Source organism: Diabrotica virgifera, chromosome 8 (genome assembly GCF_917563875.1).
Source record: "Diabrotica virgifera virgifera chromosome 8, PGI_DIABVI_V3a".
NCBI classification, from domain to species: Eukaryota; Metazoa; Arthropoda; class Insecta; order Coleoptera; family Chrysomelidae; genus Diabrotica; species Diabrotica virgifera.
The window spans coordinates 624,225-644,260 of NC_065450.1; the positions used below are offsets into that span (position 1 = coordinate 624,225).

Consider the following 20,036-nt stretch of genomic DNA (forward strand, 5'->3'; position numbering starts at 1 on the left):
ATTTTATGTGACAGAAAAAAACGCACGTCGGTGATTACATTTCGTCGGTGACATTTATAACATTTATTCTAGTTGTCAATAGATGGCGCTATAATCTAAGAAAAAAATAATTTACGAATTATATAATATATTTACGAATATAATCTGAACAATTTAAAAGACTATACAAATCCAAGAAAATACTATTTTAGAAACGCAATAAACACAATTGATTTGTTTTTATGCCAAATTGCAAATAAAATTTGACAACTGTCAGATTTAACTAAAATGTCATGTTACTAAAATGTATATTATCACGGACTTACCTTTTTTTCTATCATTTGTGACGCACTGAAAGATGCTCATGAAAAGAAGGTATTATTCTAATTTTAATAGTTTTTGAATTAAACCCGAAAAAGTTCAAGCACAAATTTCAAACGTCGGCGTCGTTTTCTCGATACTTTGCTTTTTTGACTTTGATACTCTTTGAGCGGAAATGCGATTTGTTTTAAATAAAGATATTAGTCCTCCACCAATAGTTTCTCTTGATTTTTGATGTAAAATAATTAGGGAAGTAGGAATTCAACAATTTGGAATTTACCATTGAGTTTCTTATGGCATATTTGACGATTCACCACCTGGTATAGGATGCATAGGCATATACATACGTATATTTGATAGGACGATATACAGGGTGAGGCAGATAAAGGGCCAATTATAAACATCTGAAGGGCTAAAGGTACTTAGCTGAATCATGAAAGTTTTAATTCGGGATTTGAAGAGTGAACTATTTAATGAAAATATTTTCATATATTTTCTACTACCAGTTAGAGCGAAAGTTGTTTATAATTTCATTTTTTTAAATTGGACACCCTGTATATTTTTACATTTCTGGATTATCCTCGATATCTCCTTTCCTAACCCGGCATTGGTCGCTAGATCGGTTTGTACGCGAGTGGTCGCGCGTGAGATTTTCTTTCACGTATCCAAGTTTTCCCTTTTTTTTCCAAAATAAAATTTTTAAAACAGGTTTTAAACTTTTTTTATTAACTACTAATAAGACCATAATAATATATGATAAGATACAAATATAATAGATAATAATATATGATAAGATACAAAAAAATGAACGAAATTAAACCAATTATATTAATCAATCTCCGTATCGTCATAATTTACTGAAACGCCCTTTACACAAGTATAACAGGAATGTCCTGGACAAATTTGTGATGATAAGAATTACATTTTTTTTTGCTTTTCTATTTTTGTGGCGAGAAAAAAGTAACAAAACTGAATATCCGATGGTTCAGGTTGTGATGAGTTCGGTAATGTTATTTTGGCAATTGTTGCAATAGAATTCCGAAGTCTTAAAGTTAAGTTTGGAATTGTCGAACGATTTATAAGATGATGTTTCATTAACGATAAAGACAGTTCCTTTAAAAAGACATGACGTTCTTCTGCTTTAATATTATTATCTTTATATAAAATGTGACTGTTGATGCCGCCAATATTTCACATTGAAAAATATATGGTAATTGGCCATCTACAATTAACCCGTGAAATAGAATATAGGGTTTTCAGTTCATCGAACACATAACGATAGGTATTATTTAAGGTTTTAAGTGGCAAAATAAAATGAATTTTTATACAAAGTTGGTGGCGCGGGTGGTCGCGCGACTAGAGAATTTCTCACTTGAACCGCACTGACTTAACAATATGGTGATACTAAGTCAACTGAGTCACTATCTGAGCTGAAGAGTCCATTAGATTGTGGAGGGAGCATAGTTAGGATACTAGAAGGAACTACATCGCGTATAATTTCCCACAAAAAAAGTTACAGGGTGTCCAGAAACGCTTTCGACAAACGAAGATTGGACTTTCTTCAGATAATTTTAAAACATTCAACCCAATTTACCTTGCCCAAAAATGCTTCCCAAGTTAGCTAGAGCTCTTTAAAGATGGCGTCTTGTAATTACTTTTTCTTAAGTATCTCCAGAACGCTTCTACTTAAAAAATGAAAATTGGTACGCCTATTTATCTTCCAGAGATAGATCGATTTCATCAGTTGAAAATTTCCAGTACCGGCCATAGGCGTCCGTTTTGGGCAAAGTAACGGTTATTCTATCGCATAACTTTTTTATCTTTAACTTCTAAGCATTCCTGATACTGAATTATTATAACGTGGGGTATTATAGTACTAAAAGGTGCTCTTGCTTTAAGTCAGTAGGATGCACCGTTTTCTAGAAAAATCGATTTGAAAATTTTTCGTTTGTTGAACTTGAAAAAAAAATTAAAAAAAAAACTATTTAGAAAAATGAAAAGTGGTATCTATATTTATCTTCTAGAAATAAATTGATTTCTTGAATTGTGAAATTCTAATACCTGTCAGATCATTGATGATTAAATTAGGAGTTATTCTAGTACATACATACTATATAAAAGTTACTATTGCTTTAAGCCGGTAAAATACACTGTTTTGTTTTTAATTTTTTTTTCAAATTTATTTTTAAATTCAGAAAACAAAAATTTTTTTATCGATTTTTTAGAAAACGGTGCATTCTTCTGACTTAAAATAATAGTACATTTTAGTACTAAAATACCTCACAATTTAATAATCCAGTGTCAAAAATGTTTACAAGCTAAAGACAAAAAAGGTATGCGATAAAATAACCGTTGCCCTACCCAAAACGGGCGCCTATGACCGGTACTAGAATCTCGCAGTTGATGTAATCGATTTATCTCTGGAAGATAAAAACAGGCGTACTAGCTTTCGTTTTTCTAAATAGAACCGTTCTGGAGATAATTAAAAAAAAAACTAACAACAAGGCGCCATGTTCAAATAGCTCTTCTAGCTCCCTTATCCACTAGTCACCTTATCCACCTCTTCACCTAAGTCCATTTTCAGACCAGGTAATTTTGGTTAAATTGTCTTAAAATTATCTGAGGATTGTCTTCGTTTGTCGAGAAAGTTTCTGGACACCCTGTATTTTCATATTTAACATACAATAATTTTATTTATTTTTTATTACCATATTGATTTGTTCTATTGATACCACGGTAAAGGTATACGCTGTGAGCTCGTACGTGGAGGGGACATTTAAAAATTCGCGAGCGCCAGTAGTGACTAGTCTGTTAACGTTTACTGGAAATTTGACATAAATGTCAAAGTGATTAATTTAAAATTAAAATTAGAAACATTAATTATATAAAATGTTAGTTGGTCAAAGCTGTGGTATATACTTTTACCTTAAATATACTTACGTTTTAAATACTGAATTTAAGTTTTTTTAATGTTCTGTAATATGTAATTATAAGTTAATCTATTAATCTTAGCGCCATCTATACGATAATTGTGAAAGTATCCGAAGTAAGAAATTAATATTTGATCACTAGAACGTCAAAATAATTAGCAAAATCTTAAAAAAAATGGATTAAAATTTAATTACTTTTTTGCTTTGTAAATGTTAAGCGTTAACAATTAAATAATCAATTTAAAAATTACCGGTGAAAGTTGCATTAGTAATCCGCTAGGGGCGACACCAGCCAAGCTCAGAGCGTATAGTCCTTTATAGTCTTTTTCGGCAAACATAATAGTTTGACCATTTTTGGCTTATATACTTTTTTTACCGAGCACCCTAGAAATATACCTCGAAATGTCTTATCCACATGTTTTCTTCTATGGATACCATCGATTTTGTTTTTTTTTCCAAATTTTTGGTAATTATGTAGTGGTTTAGAATTATCTCTCATGTTTTGTCTTTCGATTTTCATCATTATTTCTTCTACTTTTCTTTTCTTTTTCATTTTGCATGTTTGCGTTGCTATTGTACTCGCCCTCCTATATGTTTACATATCTTCTGTTGTTGCTGAGTTTATCCATTTCATTATGGCTTTGTTGTTTCTTTCTATTTTGTCCTCTACATTTCAAGTCAAACCATTAATTTCTTCTGATGCTTCTTATTGTGCCAATTTCTGTATCGGTTGCCTTTTCTATTGCTTGTTTAATTCGTTTCCATTGTTTTTCTATTTCGTGTTCTTCGTGGTGTATTTCTCTTTTATGTTCTTCTTTGTATCCATCTTTTATTTCATCCTCCTCCAATTTTTGTATAGTCCATTTCTTTTTTGCTACTCTACTCTGTTTTGGTTTTGCCTTTATTTTACATTTTTTTAAATCACCAGGAAGTGGTCGGAATCTATGTTTCCTCCTCGATATGATCGTACAGCATTTGTTAACTTCGCTTGTTTTTTCTTGATCAGAAGGTAAATCAGGTCCGATTTTTTCTTGGCTCAATACAGCCCCTATCGCAAAGTTACTTGCATCTGCACCTGTGGTCAAGTTAAAGAGTTTTGAGAAATCAAGGTACTGTAGTTAAGTAATTAACAAGAAGATTTTGTACACATTTTAAAGAACTGAGAATCTGAGAATAATCTGAATCGTTTACGTTTGTGATTGCATCTTTTTGAGACGAGGAGTTAAAGGTTTGGAATTTGGAATAGGAAAGTTTACTAAAGTTTAAATTTTTGTCTGGATTGTAATGTGTGCAAGCTAGTGTATACAATAATTGTATAGTAATTGCAATAATTTTTTATTTGTAAATTACTTTGAGGCTCAACGTAAATCACAGTAAAAGGGTTGGGACTCTGATGAAGAATACACTTACTGGAGAATTATATGTTTCCACATTTTTTTGTATACCTTTTTTTTATTTATTTAGACCTATAAATATGTATGTGCATGTATGTGCACTTATTTATACAATCTCTTTTTATTTAATATTGTAGCAAACATCTATCTTTTCTGAATGGAACAAGAAATCCAAATCTTTTAAAAAAATCTGGATAAAATAAAAACAAATCATGTGCTTTACTAACGTTTCTTTATTCATAAATAAATAACTTAAAGATTTTTATCACATTTGCAATTACCATTGTTGAACAACGGGTCCAGCAGAGTAAGCGGATAGAACTGGAGCAGCGTGCCCGGCATAGGCAACTGGTGCTGGAGCCAAACTCTTAGCTAGAATTGGTGAAGAGTAAGCAGATACAACTGGAGAAGAGTAGGCTGATAAAACTGGAGAAGGTGCAGCATAAGCTAGAGGAGATACACTCTTGGATACAATTGGTGCAGAGTACGATGAGAGAAGTGGGGAAGAGTAAGCAGAGACAACTGGTGAATGTGCAGCATACGAAAGGGGGCTTTTAGCTACTATTGGAGCTGAGTACGCTGATACAACGGGGCCATGGGATGGTAGAGACAATGGAGATGAGTACGCCGATAAAACGGGGCCATGGGCTGGTAGAGATAATGGAGATGAGTACGCTGATACAACAGGACCATGGGCTGGTAGAGACAATGGAGCGGAGTATGATGATAAAACTGGCCCATGGGCTGGTAGAGATAATGGAGCAGAGTAGGCAGATACAACAGGTCCGTGAGCTGGTAGAGCCAATGGAGCGGAATAGGCGGATACTACTGGAGCTACTGATTTAGCTAAAACTGGAGCAGCAACGGCTACAGGCGCTGGGTGGCTGGTGTAGGTTTGGACAATCGATTTGGAAACAGCAGGAGCAGCCAATACTGGAGCCGAGTGATAAGCTGATACTACTGGAGCTGCGGGAACTGCTAATGTACTATCCCAGCTACCGGCGTTGGCGAAAGCCAAAAATGAGGCAAAGATGATTACCTAAAGATAAAATATTTTTTTATTAGGACACTACACATTTTCCTATATTTTCTAACATTGCCTTTCTTTAGACAGTGTATGAGGTTAAAAGCACAACAAAATCTACAATAGAAATATTGCTAAAAAAACTTTCTAAACACTATAAGTCCTACTTTAAATCATGTGGGTGTAATAAACAAAAAAATTAAATTCGGCATTGCAAAAAAAAAATAAAAAGTGAATTGAACAAATTACGGCAAAGAATAACAGAAAAAAAATATTAACGACAGTGAAAAAGTGTACATCAGTTTCTATGGAGGATATTATGATTTTAAGTTAAAAGTAACTACTGCAATAAAAATAAATAAAGTTTACTACAATAAAAATAATAAGCGAAAGCTCAAATCTAACAAGAATATTAGAAGAAAAATCAATACACTATTAAAATTACAGTCTTGAGATGACATGGAAATAAAAAATATTAAATACAGAAGAATCATCAATAAAATTAACAAAATGGGCAACAAAAAGTGAAAAATATTGCGGCATAAAGTTACGAAAATATTTGAGTGCTGTTTGGATATAGTCTGGAGAAAATGGTATAAGACATTAAAATAGACAACGGGGGAAGTATATTCAATAAATTATTCCCAAAATACTTCCTAAGCAAATGTAAATTTAACTATTTAGACTTTACACACGTTACAATAATAAGCCTTAAAAAATACGTGCTAGTTTTTAAACAGCCGATGCTGGATGAAAATTTAGCGGCTCATCCAAATCCTTAAAATGCGATGAGCCTGATGATTGCCTAACTAAAGTTTGGAAAGACAGATCTATCTCTCAAAATATCAAGATGAGACTGGGAATGCCCTTGTATTCTCAATATTTCTATACGGGTCAGAGACTTAAATTCTTCGCACACGCAGCGCTAAAAAACTAATGCTTTTGAGATGTGGTGCTGGAGAAAAATTCTGCGCATACCTTGGACAGCTCATAGGGCAAATGTTTCCATTCTAAACCAATTCGAGATTAAAAAAAGGCTGTCCACAATAAGTCTGCAACGAATTCTGCAATTCTTCGATCACGTGGTTCGCAGAGGTGACCAAAAATTTGGAGAGATTAATTGTTTCTGAAAACGTTCCGCGGAGAATATCCAGAGGATGATCACCAACTATATGGTCCGACCAAATTAAAAATTCAGCTGGAAACTCATTCTGCGAGGCTCTTAGAGCAGCTGAAGTTAGATACCAATGGAAAAGTTTTTTAGGAATATTGGAAAAAATCACAATCCTCAGTAATGGGGAAACGACAAGAGAGAGAGAAAATCTTTAACAAATACGTAAATGTACCAGGAGGAAAATATCTGATACACGGGTGTTAGTAAATAAGTATGAAAAATTTTAAGGACTAATTCTACATGAAAAATTAATACCAGTTTGCTCTATAAACATATGTCCGCAAATGCTTAATTTCGGAGATACGGTGTGTTGAAATTTTTATTTCAAACTCCCAATTTATTTATTGCTCTAAGACCAGTTGAGCTATGAAAATGAAATTTGGTGAGTTTTAGGAGGTGGTTATTACGAATTTTTTGACATACAATTTAGAATTTTGTATTCATCATTGGCGCGCCTACGGACAATGGTCTGAATTTTTTTAAAGAAAAAAATAGTACGCCACTGAGATATTTCGAATTAAAAATTATTTTTAAATTCCACGTCTAATTTACGATAAAAAACCTTTCTTGCCTTTTTTCATATGATGCACCGTTTTTATGCAGAAAAATAAAACATCTTGGCACGTATTTTTCATTTCTTAATACATCATCAAGAACTATCCAATATAATAATACTAAACTAGAACAATAACAGAAAATAGTACTATTAAGATTTCAACTAGGTGCAAAGCTGCAAGAAATGTTTAAAATGATCTCCTTTACAGATAACAGAAGAATTTTATATTCATCATTGGCGCGCGTACGGGTAATGGTCTGAATTTTTTGAAGAAAAAAATAGTACGCCACTGAGATATGTCAAGCTAAAAATCATTTTTGAATTCCTCGTTCAATTTACGACAAAAAATCTTTCTTTCCTTTTTTTCATACGACGCGCCGTTTTTATACAAAAAAATAAAACATCTTAACGCTTACCAAGTATTTGAGGTAGTTTCCATATGCATAGAAACTTGGTTCAAATACTTTGTAATCGTTAAGATGTTTAATTTTTTTGCATAAAAACGGCGCCGCATATGAAAAAAAGGCAAGAAAGATTTTTTGTCGTCAATTGAACAAAGAATTCAAAAATGATTTTTAGTTTGACATATCTCAGTGGCGTACTATTTTTTTCTTCAAAAAATTCAGACCATTACCCGTACGCGCGCCAATGATGAATATACAATTCTTCTGTTACCTGTAAAGGAGATCATTTTAAACATTTCTTGCAGCTTTGCACCTAGTTTAGTATTATTATATTGGATAGTTCTTGATGATGTCTTAGGAAATGAAAAATATGCGCCAAGATGTTTTATTTCTCTGCATAAAAACGGTGCATCACATGAAAAAAAGGCAGGAAAGGTTTTTTATCATAAATTAAACGTGGAATTTAAAAGTAATTTTTAATTCGAAATATCTCAGTGGCGTACTATTTTTTTCTTTAAAATAATTCAGACCACTGCCCGTAGGCGCGCCAATGATGAATACAAAATTCTTAATTGTATGTCATAAAATTCGTAATAACTACTTCCTAAAACCAAATTTCATTTTCATAGCTCAACTGGTCTTAGAGCAATAAATAAATTGGCAGTTTGAAATAAAAATTTCAACACCCCGTATCTCCGAAACTAAGCATTTGCGGACATATGTTTTATAGAGCAAACTGGCATTAACTTTTCATGTTAAATTAGCCCTTAAAATTTTTCATACTTATTTACTAACACCCTGTATAAGAAAATGTAAAACCATTTCTTATGTCATAGCTTGGGTAAAGTAGTTATGCCAAAGCTAAGACTGTGGGGACCTATGGATGCTAGGAAAATTGAAGGGCTAAAATCGCAAATATTGGAAAGTCTCAACAAAGCTCGACTTAAGTCAAAAGTAGGTTGAGTGTTAAGAGATCTATAATAATGAGGAATAGTCGGATAATAAATTTTATCGGTAAGATTTGTATTTCCATATGATATTATTCTATTAACAATTTTAGCATTCAAAAATATTTATAAGGGTTATAAACATATCAAAATATCAAGATGTAAACATAAAGTAAGATTGATGCAGTGATGGTCTTGTTACACAAAAAAGGTACTATGTATTACTAAATTGGAAAATTATAGACCCCATCAGCCTCTTGACATAAATGTACAAACTCTCTATGAAAATCCTAACGAAGAACTAACGGGCAGGCTTCAGGGCAGGATATGGCACCAATGACCATTTGTATACCATTAAGATATTAATTGAAAAATGCATTGAGTACAACATAGCACTAATTCTTGCATTTGTGGATTACGAGAAGTTTTTTGATTCTGTAGAGTTTAAAACTAACAGTACTTAAAGCCCTAAAGCAAAGTCGAATAGACACGTCACTAATTAAAAACATCTATGAGAACGCTACGTCAAGTATACGACTACAAGAAGACACAGAAAAATTCAGCTTAGGTCGAGGAGTAAGACAAGGAGACAATATTTCACCTAACTTGTTCACGGCAGCTACGGAGTCAATAGTCAATATTTAAAAATACTCAATGGCAAGATACTACAACAAGGCGTTCGATAAAGTTCGCCACGAACACTTGATGAGACTGTTGGTAGAGAAAAACTTGGATAAAAGGGACCTCAGAATTATCTTCAATATTTACTATAACCAGAAAGCGAATATTAGAGTAGAGCGGGAAACAACCGAGGAACTCGAGATCAAAAAAGGCGTAAGGCAGGGATGCATACTTTCACCAAACTTGTTTAACTTATATTCAGAAGATATTATAAACAGAGCCCTCGCTGACCAAGATATAGGAGTTAAAATAAATGGCACTTTAATAAACAATTTGAGATACGTTGATGACACAGTACTAATAGCAGAAACCCCGGAAGATCTCCAAACACTGATAAACAGAATAGTAGAGTGCAGCGAAAAGTTCGGTTTATCACTTAATATCAAAAAACCAAAAATAATGATGGTGTCGAAATCTCCACAAAATTTTTTCTGACATAACCGTACATGATCAAAGAATTGAGCGTGTTAGAAAACATAATTACCTGGGAACCGTTATTAATGAAAACAACGACAACTCTGAAGGAATCAAGATCAGAATAGAAAAAGTTAGAGCTACTTTTACCAAAATGAAAACAGTTCTATGCGGAAGAGAGCTAAGTTTAAATCTTAAAATTCGCCTCATGAGATGTTACGTGCTGTCAGTTATTTTCTATGGAATGGAAGCTTGGGCACTGAAAAGGATCGATACAAGGAAAATAGAAGCATTCGAGATGTGGATGTACCGCAGGATACTGAGAATATCGTGGACAGAGAGAGTGACAAACATGGAAGTGTTGCGAAGTATGCAGAAAGAAAAAGAACTGGCGCTTACTATTAAAAAGCGCAAACTGCAATACTTGGGACATATAATGAGGGGACAAAAGTACCAGCTACTACAATTAGTAATTCAGGGAAAAATAATAGGTAAAAGATCCATTGGGAGAAGAAAACCTTCATGGTTGAAGAATTTAAGAGATTGGTACAATTGCAGCAGCTGCCAATTATTTAGATCTACGGTATCAAAAATACGCATAGCCTTGATGGTAGCCAAACTTCGGAACGAGGACGGCACCTGAAGAAGAAGAAGAATGGCAAGATAAAAAGAAGATAAAAAGGTTAAGTTTCATTTATCAATATAGATGGAGAGAGATTAAATCATCTGAGGTTTGCGGATGATGTTGTATTAACCGCAGATAACTTACACGTTATAGTTTCTATGATACATTCGCTTAAAACTTTCTCTGAGAGAGCAGGATTAAAAATAAACTTTGAGAAAACTAAACTTATGACAAATCTCGTAATAAGTAGAAATATAACTGTTGATAATAATACCATACAACAAACAGACACTTAAAAATATCTGAGCCCCGAGATCAAAATAAGCAGACACAATCAAACACATGAAATACAGAGTTGAATAGGCCTTACATGGGCAGCATTTGGAAAACTAATCCATATTCTTAAAAGTTCAATTTCCATGTGTCTCAAGCGAAAGGTGTTTTCCCTGTACAAACTTATGGAGCAGATAACTTAACATTGACTCAAAAATCCGCAAATAAACTCAGAGTTACGCAACGAGCCATGAAAGGTGCAATGCTGAACGAGAGCCTTCGCGACCACATTACAAACCAACAAATCAGGCAAGGATCAGGAATTCAAAACCCAAGATGGACAAGGCGAATCATCGAATGAAGACCCAGAAACTATAAAAGGAGCAGAGGACGACCAACGATTAGATGGACCGACGACACAAAAAGAGTAGATGGAAACTAGCTACAAGCGGCCCAGTGTAGAGAACACTAGAAATAACTGAGGGAGGCATATGTCCAGGAGTGGACGCGATTGGCTGATTGATGATGAGAAATATTCATCAGGCCCTACTTTTAAAACCGTATAATTCTATTATCAAAGGTAAACCTTTAACAAGACCATACGGAGAAATTAAAAATAAAGGAAAATAAAAAGAACATATTTTACTATACACGAGAACAGGAAAGAATAGAAGAAAAAAGAATAATGCCTTACTGAAAAACTGGATCAAACTTGCAGTGAAAACATCTATCGACTTTAAGGTTTTAATAATGTGCAATTAGCTAATCTACTAATTAAAAAGGGGTAGTTCCCTTAGTTTGTTTAATCTACTAATTATTATGCTAGGGTTCATTTCCAAAAAGAAATTTGAAACAAAAAAAGATGTTGTATTTAAGTACTTAACAAAAGTGCTGCTGAAAATCTATAAAAAACAGTTCTAGAGCTGTGAATAGAAAAAAAACATGCAACAAGTATGAAGAAAAGATAACTATGGAAAGAAGAAAAAACTTAAAGAAACAAAACGAAGCAAAACTAGTAATAATGGGCGACAAAATACAAGTAAAAAAATTGGATTAAATTTTAATGGCATATTGAAAGTAACCAAAAAATCTTCTTTGTGTGATACAATATACCGTATATTTAGAAAAACTATACCGTATGAAAACAAAGACAATACTCGATTAATCAAGTGATATCTATGTTACCTAATTACGTATATTTATTAATATTAAATATACCTATAATTTTTACTTACTTTAAAAGCCATGTTGTATTGATGGTTGTAAGTTGTCAAGAAACTGATACCATTAAAAAACAATGAAGCGTTTTTATAGAGATTAATTCCACCTAAAACTAAACCACTTTCGACAGTTTTGAAGGTCTAAGCTACCATCCAGATCACTCACTCAGGTTTATTACAAAACGTTATTTATTAACATACTTAAATTTTACATAAAATGATTAACAGATAACATGTTTGTAAGAACGAGTTACACCCTTAGAAATTTATTTTATGAAAACGCTGATTTTATTATAAAAATAAAATGTTATAGCATCATTAACATTTTTACAAAACAAATAAAAAGGATTGGTTTCATTTATCTTGATTTTTATGGGTCTAAATCTATAAAAAATAACTGTTAGCATACGCAAAAATTAACAGTTCCAAAATTCTTTTTTATAACTTTTTATAATAATTATGCACTTTTGAATACTATAATAGGCACTATAATATAGATTCAGAATAGTCTAGTACTAGTAAAATAAGATTAACTACATGTAAATCAAAATGTAAATTCGTACAGGTTGTAACACATTTTATATTAAAATTTAGGTGAGTACAAAAGATATTTTCAAGAAAGTATCCAAATCATATAAGGGGATCATTGTTTAAATAATTAGAAAGTGGTCATTTTTGCACAACATTTACTTTTTGCTGAGGTAATTTACATTTTAATGAAGGTCTTTAGGGTTTTTTCTACAAAGCTAAATGAAAAATCTTTCCTCTTAGACTTACTAAAAAATTTTACCCCCAATGTGTTTAAATAATTATATATAAAATTTAAAAATCAAATTTGCAAAAAAGTGTTTTTTGCGTTTTATATAAGCACTATAAATTATTTTATTTATTCGGAGAATTTGCGCTATATTACCGGTATTAACCAAAAAAGAATTAGTTAAAAAATATTTAATAATTTATGAGATATTTCATTTGTTTATCAAATGTTACTATATTTTCAATTGCAAAAACGCGGTTGTTACCAAAAGAATATAAAACTGTGTAAAACCTCGTTACTTTTATTTTTATGTATATTTTCGGTAAATGTATTGATAAATTCAAATTTCAATTCAACTCCCCTCTAAAATGATATTTTAAAATTTTTCTAATTTTTGTTTATAATTTGTTTTTTTAATAACGTCACGGGGATTAAATATTTTGAAATGCTGTTCCGATAATCCGGTTTCTGGGAGTTTTTCACTAATTAACAAATTTTTTTGTCGTTTTTTCTTCTTCTTTTTTTTTCCTTATATTAAAAGATATAGAGGGGGTTTCATTAAGAATACCCAATCTCTGAATTGTCGATTCTAGACCTCAAAATATTAAGATTTAAACAAAATCACTTCAATAAAATATGGCTCCTTATTGAGTTACAGGGTGTTTTATTTAAAAATTAAAAATTATTTTTGCTCAGTATTTTAAAACTATTCTACATATTCTTTTCATACTTTTCAGAAAGTGTAGGTAGTATACACCCTATGAAATTATGTTAAATGCAGGTTTCCGGCTATTACCAGAGGCGTACGACAGACGGACAGGGAAAAGAAAATGGTTGACCCTTCCCAAATTCTACGTCACTGGCGAAATTGCCATTTTAGCGCAATTTTTAGATTTTCTCATACTCTCAATGTAAATAACTTACTTTTCACTCGTAACGATAAAGTCATTAATTTTCGAGATATTTGCAGTTAAACATGTAACGGCACAATTATTTTATTTTGATTAAGGTTTGGTGCCGCTTAATTTTTAATTTAAAATATCTCGAAAGCTAATGATTTTATCGTTAAGACTAAAGAGTATATTATTCATTCTTAACGATAAAACAAATAGTTTTTGAGATATTTGCAACTAAAAATTAAGCGGCACAATATATTAATCAAAATAACTAAATAACTGTGCCCTTACATGTTTAATTTCAAATATCTCGAAAACTAATGACTTTATAGTTACGAGTAAAGAGGATCTTATTTACATATACAGTATTGCTAAATTTAAAAAATTTGTGCTAAAATGTCAATTTCACCAGTGACGTAGAATTTGGGAAGGGTCAACCATTTGCTTTCCCCTGTCCGCCTGTCGTACGCCTCTGGTAATAGCCGGAAACCTGTATTTAACATAACTTCATAGGGTGTCTATTACCTACACTTTCTACCAAGTATGAAAAGGATATGTCGAATAGTTTTAAAATACTGAGCAAAAATAATTTTTAAATTTTTAAATAAAACACCTTGTAACTCAATAAGGAGCCATATTTTATTGAAGTGATTTTGGTTAAATCTTAATATTTTGAGGTCTAGAATCGGCAGGTCAGAGATTGGACATTCTTAATGACCCCCCCCCCCCCTCTATAAGCAAAACTATATCTTTTACTATAAGGAAAAAAAAACCGACTAAAAATTTGTTAATTAGTGAAAAATTCCCAGGAACCGGATTATCGGAACAGCATTTCAAAATGTTTAATCCCCGTGACGTTATTAAAAAAAAGAAATTATAAACAAATTAGAACAATTTTAAAATGTAATTTTAGAGGGGAGTTAAATTGAAATTTGAATTTATCCATACATTTATCGAAAATATACATAAAAATAAAAGTAACGAGGTTTTACACAGTTTTATATTCTTTTGGTAACAACCGCGTTTTTGCAATTGAAAATATAGTAACAATTGATAAACAAATTAAATATCTCATCAATTATTAAATATTTTTAAATCATTTTTTTTGCTGGTAACATAGATCAACTTCTCCTATTAAATAAAATAAATTTATAGTGCTTATTTACACCCCAAAAAATATTTTTTTTTAAATTTGATTTCTAAATTTTATATAATATATAAAATTTAATTATATTATAGTTATTTAAATAAATAAGGGATCAAATTTAATTTAATAAGTCTTAGGTGAAAGACTTGTCCTTCAGCTTTGTAGAAAAAACCCTAAAGGCCTTTACTAAAATGTAAATTACCTCATCAATTAAAAAAGTAAATATTGTGCAAAAATGGCCCCTTTTTAATTATATAAACAATGATCTCCTAATATGATTTGGATACTTTTTTGAAAATATCTTTTGTATTTACCTAAACTTTGATATAAAGTTTATTCCAACCTCTACGGGATTATATTTTTTTATTATATTAGGCTAGATGGGATAATCTAAAACAGGGACAATTGTAAACAAGAATCATAACTTTTGAATTTGGCACGTTGAGATTAGTTCGACTACTTTTCTATATTTGCGCTTCCATTTTAATAAATTCTGTCTTGATTTTAGTGACTTGGTCATACTATTTACCAAAATAGCGATGTTTGTGAGAGAGACAAGCAAGGTTCCAAGCACGAAGATCGGGACAAATAGAAGAAGATAGGCAGCTGAGACGAGACGAAAAAGAAAAGAAGAAAGAAGGACATATAAAAAACCAAATGAAAAAACTAAAGGATCATAAGAGACAAATAGAAACACAAAAATTCTACAAGAAAATTGACCAGACGATAAAGGAATTCAAGCCTAGACTATCAGTAGTTAGAAATAGAACAGAATAAATCATTGGTGATCAGAACCAGACATTAGAAAATGGATAAGAAATTTTGAGGGCAGACAGATACGGTATGACTATTAGGGTGGAACGAAAAAATGAAGTCACTATTTTTTATGGGGCTAGTGCGAAAAAGTTGTGTTTTGATGTATAATAAAACTGTAAGAAATCTTTTTTGTATTAGACCCTACCTTCAGGTTCCATATTAAATTAAAATTTTAGGGAATAACAAAAAAAAATAAAATTTTAAAAATTAATTTTTTTGTCAGTTCTTTGAATCTAAATAATTGTGTTATGATACAATATACATGTTACATATTATGTTGTACAATATACATGTTAAGATTGGTAGTCTGATTTTGTGTTACAAAAAAGCATATTTCTAGACTGCAACCTTGAACGAATAAAGCCATCCCTTGATTCTGGTCTACAAACAGCAGCTGATGCTTCAGTTACTAACTTAACAGTTCTTTCCACGGATTTTGTATGACAAGGGCAGTTTAAAACCTCTATGTTGTTGTAATTCCCAGAGTCAATCATATCCCTTACATCTTTATTGGAAATATATTTTAGCAAAATAAGAGCTGTAACTTTTGGATCCAGAAAGAGAAATTAAGTCATTATAATCTGCAGCACCAAAATTTAATGTTGGTATTTTAAATCTCCGGATCTTTTTTTCTTTCTGACTTTCTCTAGCTTTGGCCCTCTGCGTAGTCCTAGCTCCCTCAGATGTTTTCGGTCATCTTTCATCATACCGAATAATGTATTTTCGAAATGGGAAAAATAAGCATTCCTTTGGATAACGGCATCGACAATTTTTCTTTGGTCAACTGGTAGAAATCGTGAATAATGGATCATTCGCCATGAATGTTTTGAACCATAAGAACAGCTAGGATACAGTTTTATATAAAACCAAACTGGTGCATACACTTTTTGGGTGAAACTTACTAACATAATTAATAGGGGGCTGCGACATTCAGTTCCAACATACAATCAAAGCAACCGATTATCAACTGTCAGCCACCTTGCGTGTGATATTTTTCCAGGTTTTTTAAGGCTCAAATCATTAGGACATTTTCCCGCAGAAACTGCTTGACTGATTTGGTATGAGTACTTCTGATCGGTACTAAGGTCTGTTGTTTCTAATAATATTGCTAGGTTGTTTTCTATTGCGACAAAATCTACAACAGCCTTCTCTTCACAGCATTCCAGAAGTTTCCCTATTAGCCCTGAAAAACCAAGTGGTCCACTGATACGTCCATCTATCTGTTGAATTAAATGAAGTAGAAGTAGCTCATTGCAATGAAATAAGCATACTGGCCATTGAAGTGAAGTGCCGCAGTATTTGTGACGTAGATGGTTGGACTGTAACTATTGACAAAGGAGCAATGAATTCTTCTTCATGATCATCTGCATCAGAAAAATTTGAGTCAGACAAGCTGCTACTTATGGAAGGATTAGAGGAATCTACGGGACATGCTTTAAGAAGAATTTCGTCAGTAATATATTTTTGAGAACTTGCCTTTGCCTTCATGATTCTTTCCATTTTCTTCCTTATTACTGCAGATGCTGCAATATCCACTGGTCCAATTGCCATTTTTCGACAGGATCGTTGATCTTGAAGAAAAATTCGCTCATTTTGTGGTACTTTCTTGATTTTACCACAAGTACACACACACACAATTCCAGTCATGTTGCACTTGCAAGCCGCGATATTCAATAACTTTTTACACTCCTTTCGAAACTGGAAAATATTTTCTATTTATGAATCAGATGATTGCTGAGTTGTTGTGTAGCAATCGTTTAAGATTTTGATACTCTGTATAAATATTTTTCTTCATAATACCTTGAATGCACTTAAATGTTAGAATGGAAGCTTTTATTCATATTTGTTCTACTTTCGTTGCAACGGAATTCAAGACGTCGGCGATAGATAGATCTTTATTATTATTTGTCAACTTAAGTTCATTACGAATAAAGAGAAAGCACTTTAGAATGTCACACTTAGTTGGTAAAACACGATCATTGAAATTTGATTAGAGCCATATTGATTTTTTCGACAAAAATAACTTTTTTGTTTTTTCATTTTTCAAATCCAATATGGAACCTAAAGATATTTTTTTATTTCAAAATGCTCTCTCACCAATCATCACCTGACACAACTTTTAAACGATAGCCACAAGAATTTTTCTTTTCTATTATTTTTTTGACCTTTTTCGTTCCAACTTAAGGCCTATTGCGTATGCGGCAAAATAAACAGTACTGAAATTCGTATGCCTCAAATTAGTATGTGTCAGGCGCCGAAACGTACTGAGTGGTTTCCGAACGTCGTTATAACGTATGCGATTGCCGTGATAATGTTAGGTGCTTCAGAATGGTTCTCAGTTTTGCAGAAAAAATTTTTATGGTGAAGTACTATTTTCGGTCATACGGAAAAAGTTACAAAAACGGTCTAAGATTAAAATCAACAATGGTTTCAGTGGGACGGGACAACCTGTCACACTGCCAGGGAGTCTCTGCGAATACTGCGCGATCATTTTGGGAGTTGCCACTCACCAGAACTCACGCCACCAGTTCCGTACATATGGGGAATGCTGAAGCAGTCAGACAGATCCACCCTCTGCCATTTTGGAATTGCGGACTAGAATTAAAGATTTTTTGTGCCAGAGGCAATGGCGGATCTAGGAATTTGCCTGGGGATGGGAAATTTGCCTTAGGGGGAACTGCCAATGAAAAGCCAACCAAAAGACATAAAAAAGAAAAAATCAGATTCCAAAAAAGGCAAAAATAATAACTTATAGATAGGCATTAAGTTCCCTTAATTTTGCTAACTAGCCAGTTTGTTATGTTAAATGTGTTTTCTAGGGTTTCGATTTCATGTCGGCTAATATATTTTTATGTTTGAACAATTGTTTTTCTTTAATTTTGGACCTTGTTAGGAGTGCAGCATTTCTCATTTACCCTTCCCGTAGATCCGCCACTGGCCAGAGGGTATCTTTATCATCTGTTTTATCGGGAACATCGGTCGTCGTGAATAATGTTTTCAAGGGTACATCATGTATACTAAATATATAGTGTCCCAAAAGTAGTGGAACGGTCGAATATTTCGCGAACTAAATATTTAATCGAAACATTTTTTAAAATTTCTGATAGATGGCGCTAATAAATCGAATTTTTCCAATTAAGGCGCCATCTATTAACAATTCTAAAAAATGTTTCGAATAAATGTTACTTAATTTTTCATGACGGATCCGAATCTGTAATGAAAAGTAGGGGTTGCTATTTAAGATTTTAAAGTTACCCCCCACCCCACATTCAGGGTGTGGGTTGGAGGGTCATGTTTGGTGTTATTCGATAGGTTTTCGAAAAAGATTTAAAAACTGCTTTTTGTTTCTCATTTGGAAGTGCGTTTCGTGAGATATTAGACCGTTTCTATAATTTACCTATGGTATCAGGATAAATCGTTTTTCCCAATTATAGCGCCATCTATCCACAGTTCGTAAAAATGTCTTGAATAAAAGTTGCTTACTTTTATGCAACAAATTAAAATCTGCAAGAAAAACTGGGGATTTCTATTTGAGATTTTAAAGTTACCCCCCACCCCACCTCCAGGGGGTGTCGTGGGGGTTGGTGTTTGGTGTCATTCGATAGATTTTTGAAAATGATTGAACACGTATTTTTCAGTTTCTCGATCCGATGTTTAGTTCGCGAAATATTCGACCCTTCCACTACTTTTGGGACACCCTGTATAAATAATCAGTAGTAATTGCACAAGAGCTCTAAAATTATCGAATTTTTCCCGAGTGACACTTTGACAGTTTTAATTTTACGAACCGAAGGGGAGTGAAATTATGTCACAGTGTCACGAGGGCAAAAATTCGATAATAATTTTAGAGATCGAGTGCAATTTGCTGCGATTATTTCATGAATAAAACTGTTCAAAATAAAAATTTTATTGTAATTTATTTATGTAAGTACAAATTAGTACAATTAAATACACTGTTATAAATATTTGACGGTTGAAAGTCATCACTTTTATAATTTTTAAAACATTAAATTTCATTGATGTCACTGAATGTATTTTTTCGTAGCAACGAAGGGCATCTGACGTAATATACTTGACGACGGGATATTATCAAAAATTATCACTTTAATTTTTATTTCTGTAGCTTTATATTGGTCAGAATCTCCTATGAATGAAATAATGATAAACATTTCAATATTCACTTCAGTACTGTTTATTTTGCCGCCTATAATATAAGAACTGAGATTAGGTCGCAAGCAGAAATTCAGCTCGATATCATGGAAGAAGATAAAGAGAAAGATAACATCCCAACAGCGGAAGAAGTCATCAAAGCAATACAAACGTTTATTTTTGAGCTTGTAATTCCATTTATTAGCTTATTCGAGAGGATATTTAATATCAACATTAAATGGTGTAGTAACTCACTGATTAACGTTCCATTATTTTATAAAAAGTATTTCTCCATTACCTATACGTACTCTGGATATAGCGCCACATAT

At 32.4% G+C, this 20,036-nt stretch overlaps 2 protein-coding genes across 16 annotated transcripts in view; both read right to left on the minus strand.

The window, feature by feature from the left end:
- Window positions 1-20,036, minus strand: part of LOC114337883 (prominin-1) — a 940,102-nt gene that overhangs the window by 141,725 nt on the left and 778,341 nt on the right. The window lies entirely within an intron of this gene.
- On the minus strand, window positions 4,840-12,074 carry LOC114335994 (cuticle protein LPCP-23-like). Its single transcript, XM_028286294.2, has 2 exons — window positions 11,958-12,074; window positions 4,840-5,663 (listed from the first exon to the last, which is right to left on the minus strand). The coding sequence occupies exons 1-2, from the start codon at window positions 11,967-11,969 to the stop codon at window positions 4,902-4,904; spliced, it is 774 nt and encodes a 257-aa protein (XP_028142095.1). The 5' UTR covers window positions 11,970-12,074; the 3' UTR covers window positions 4,840-4,901.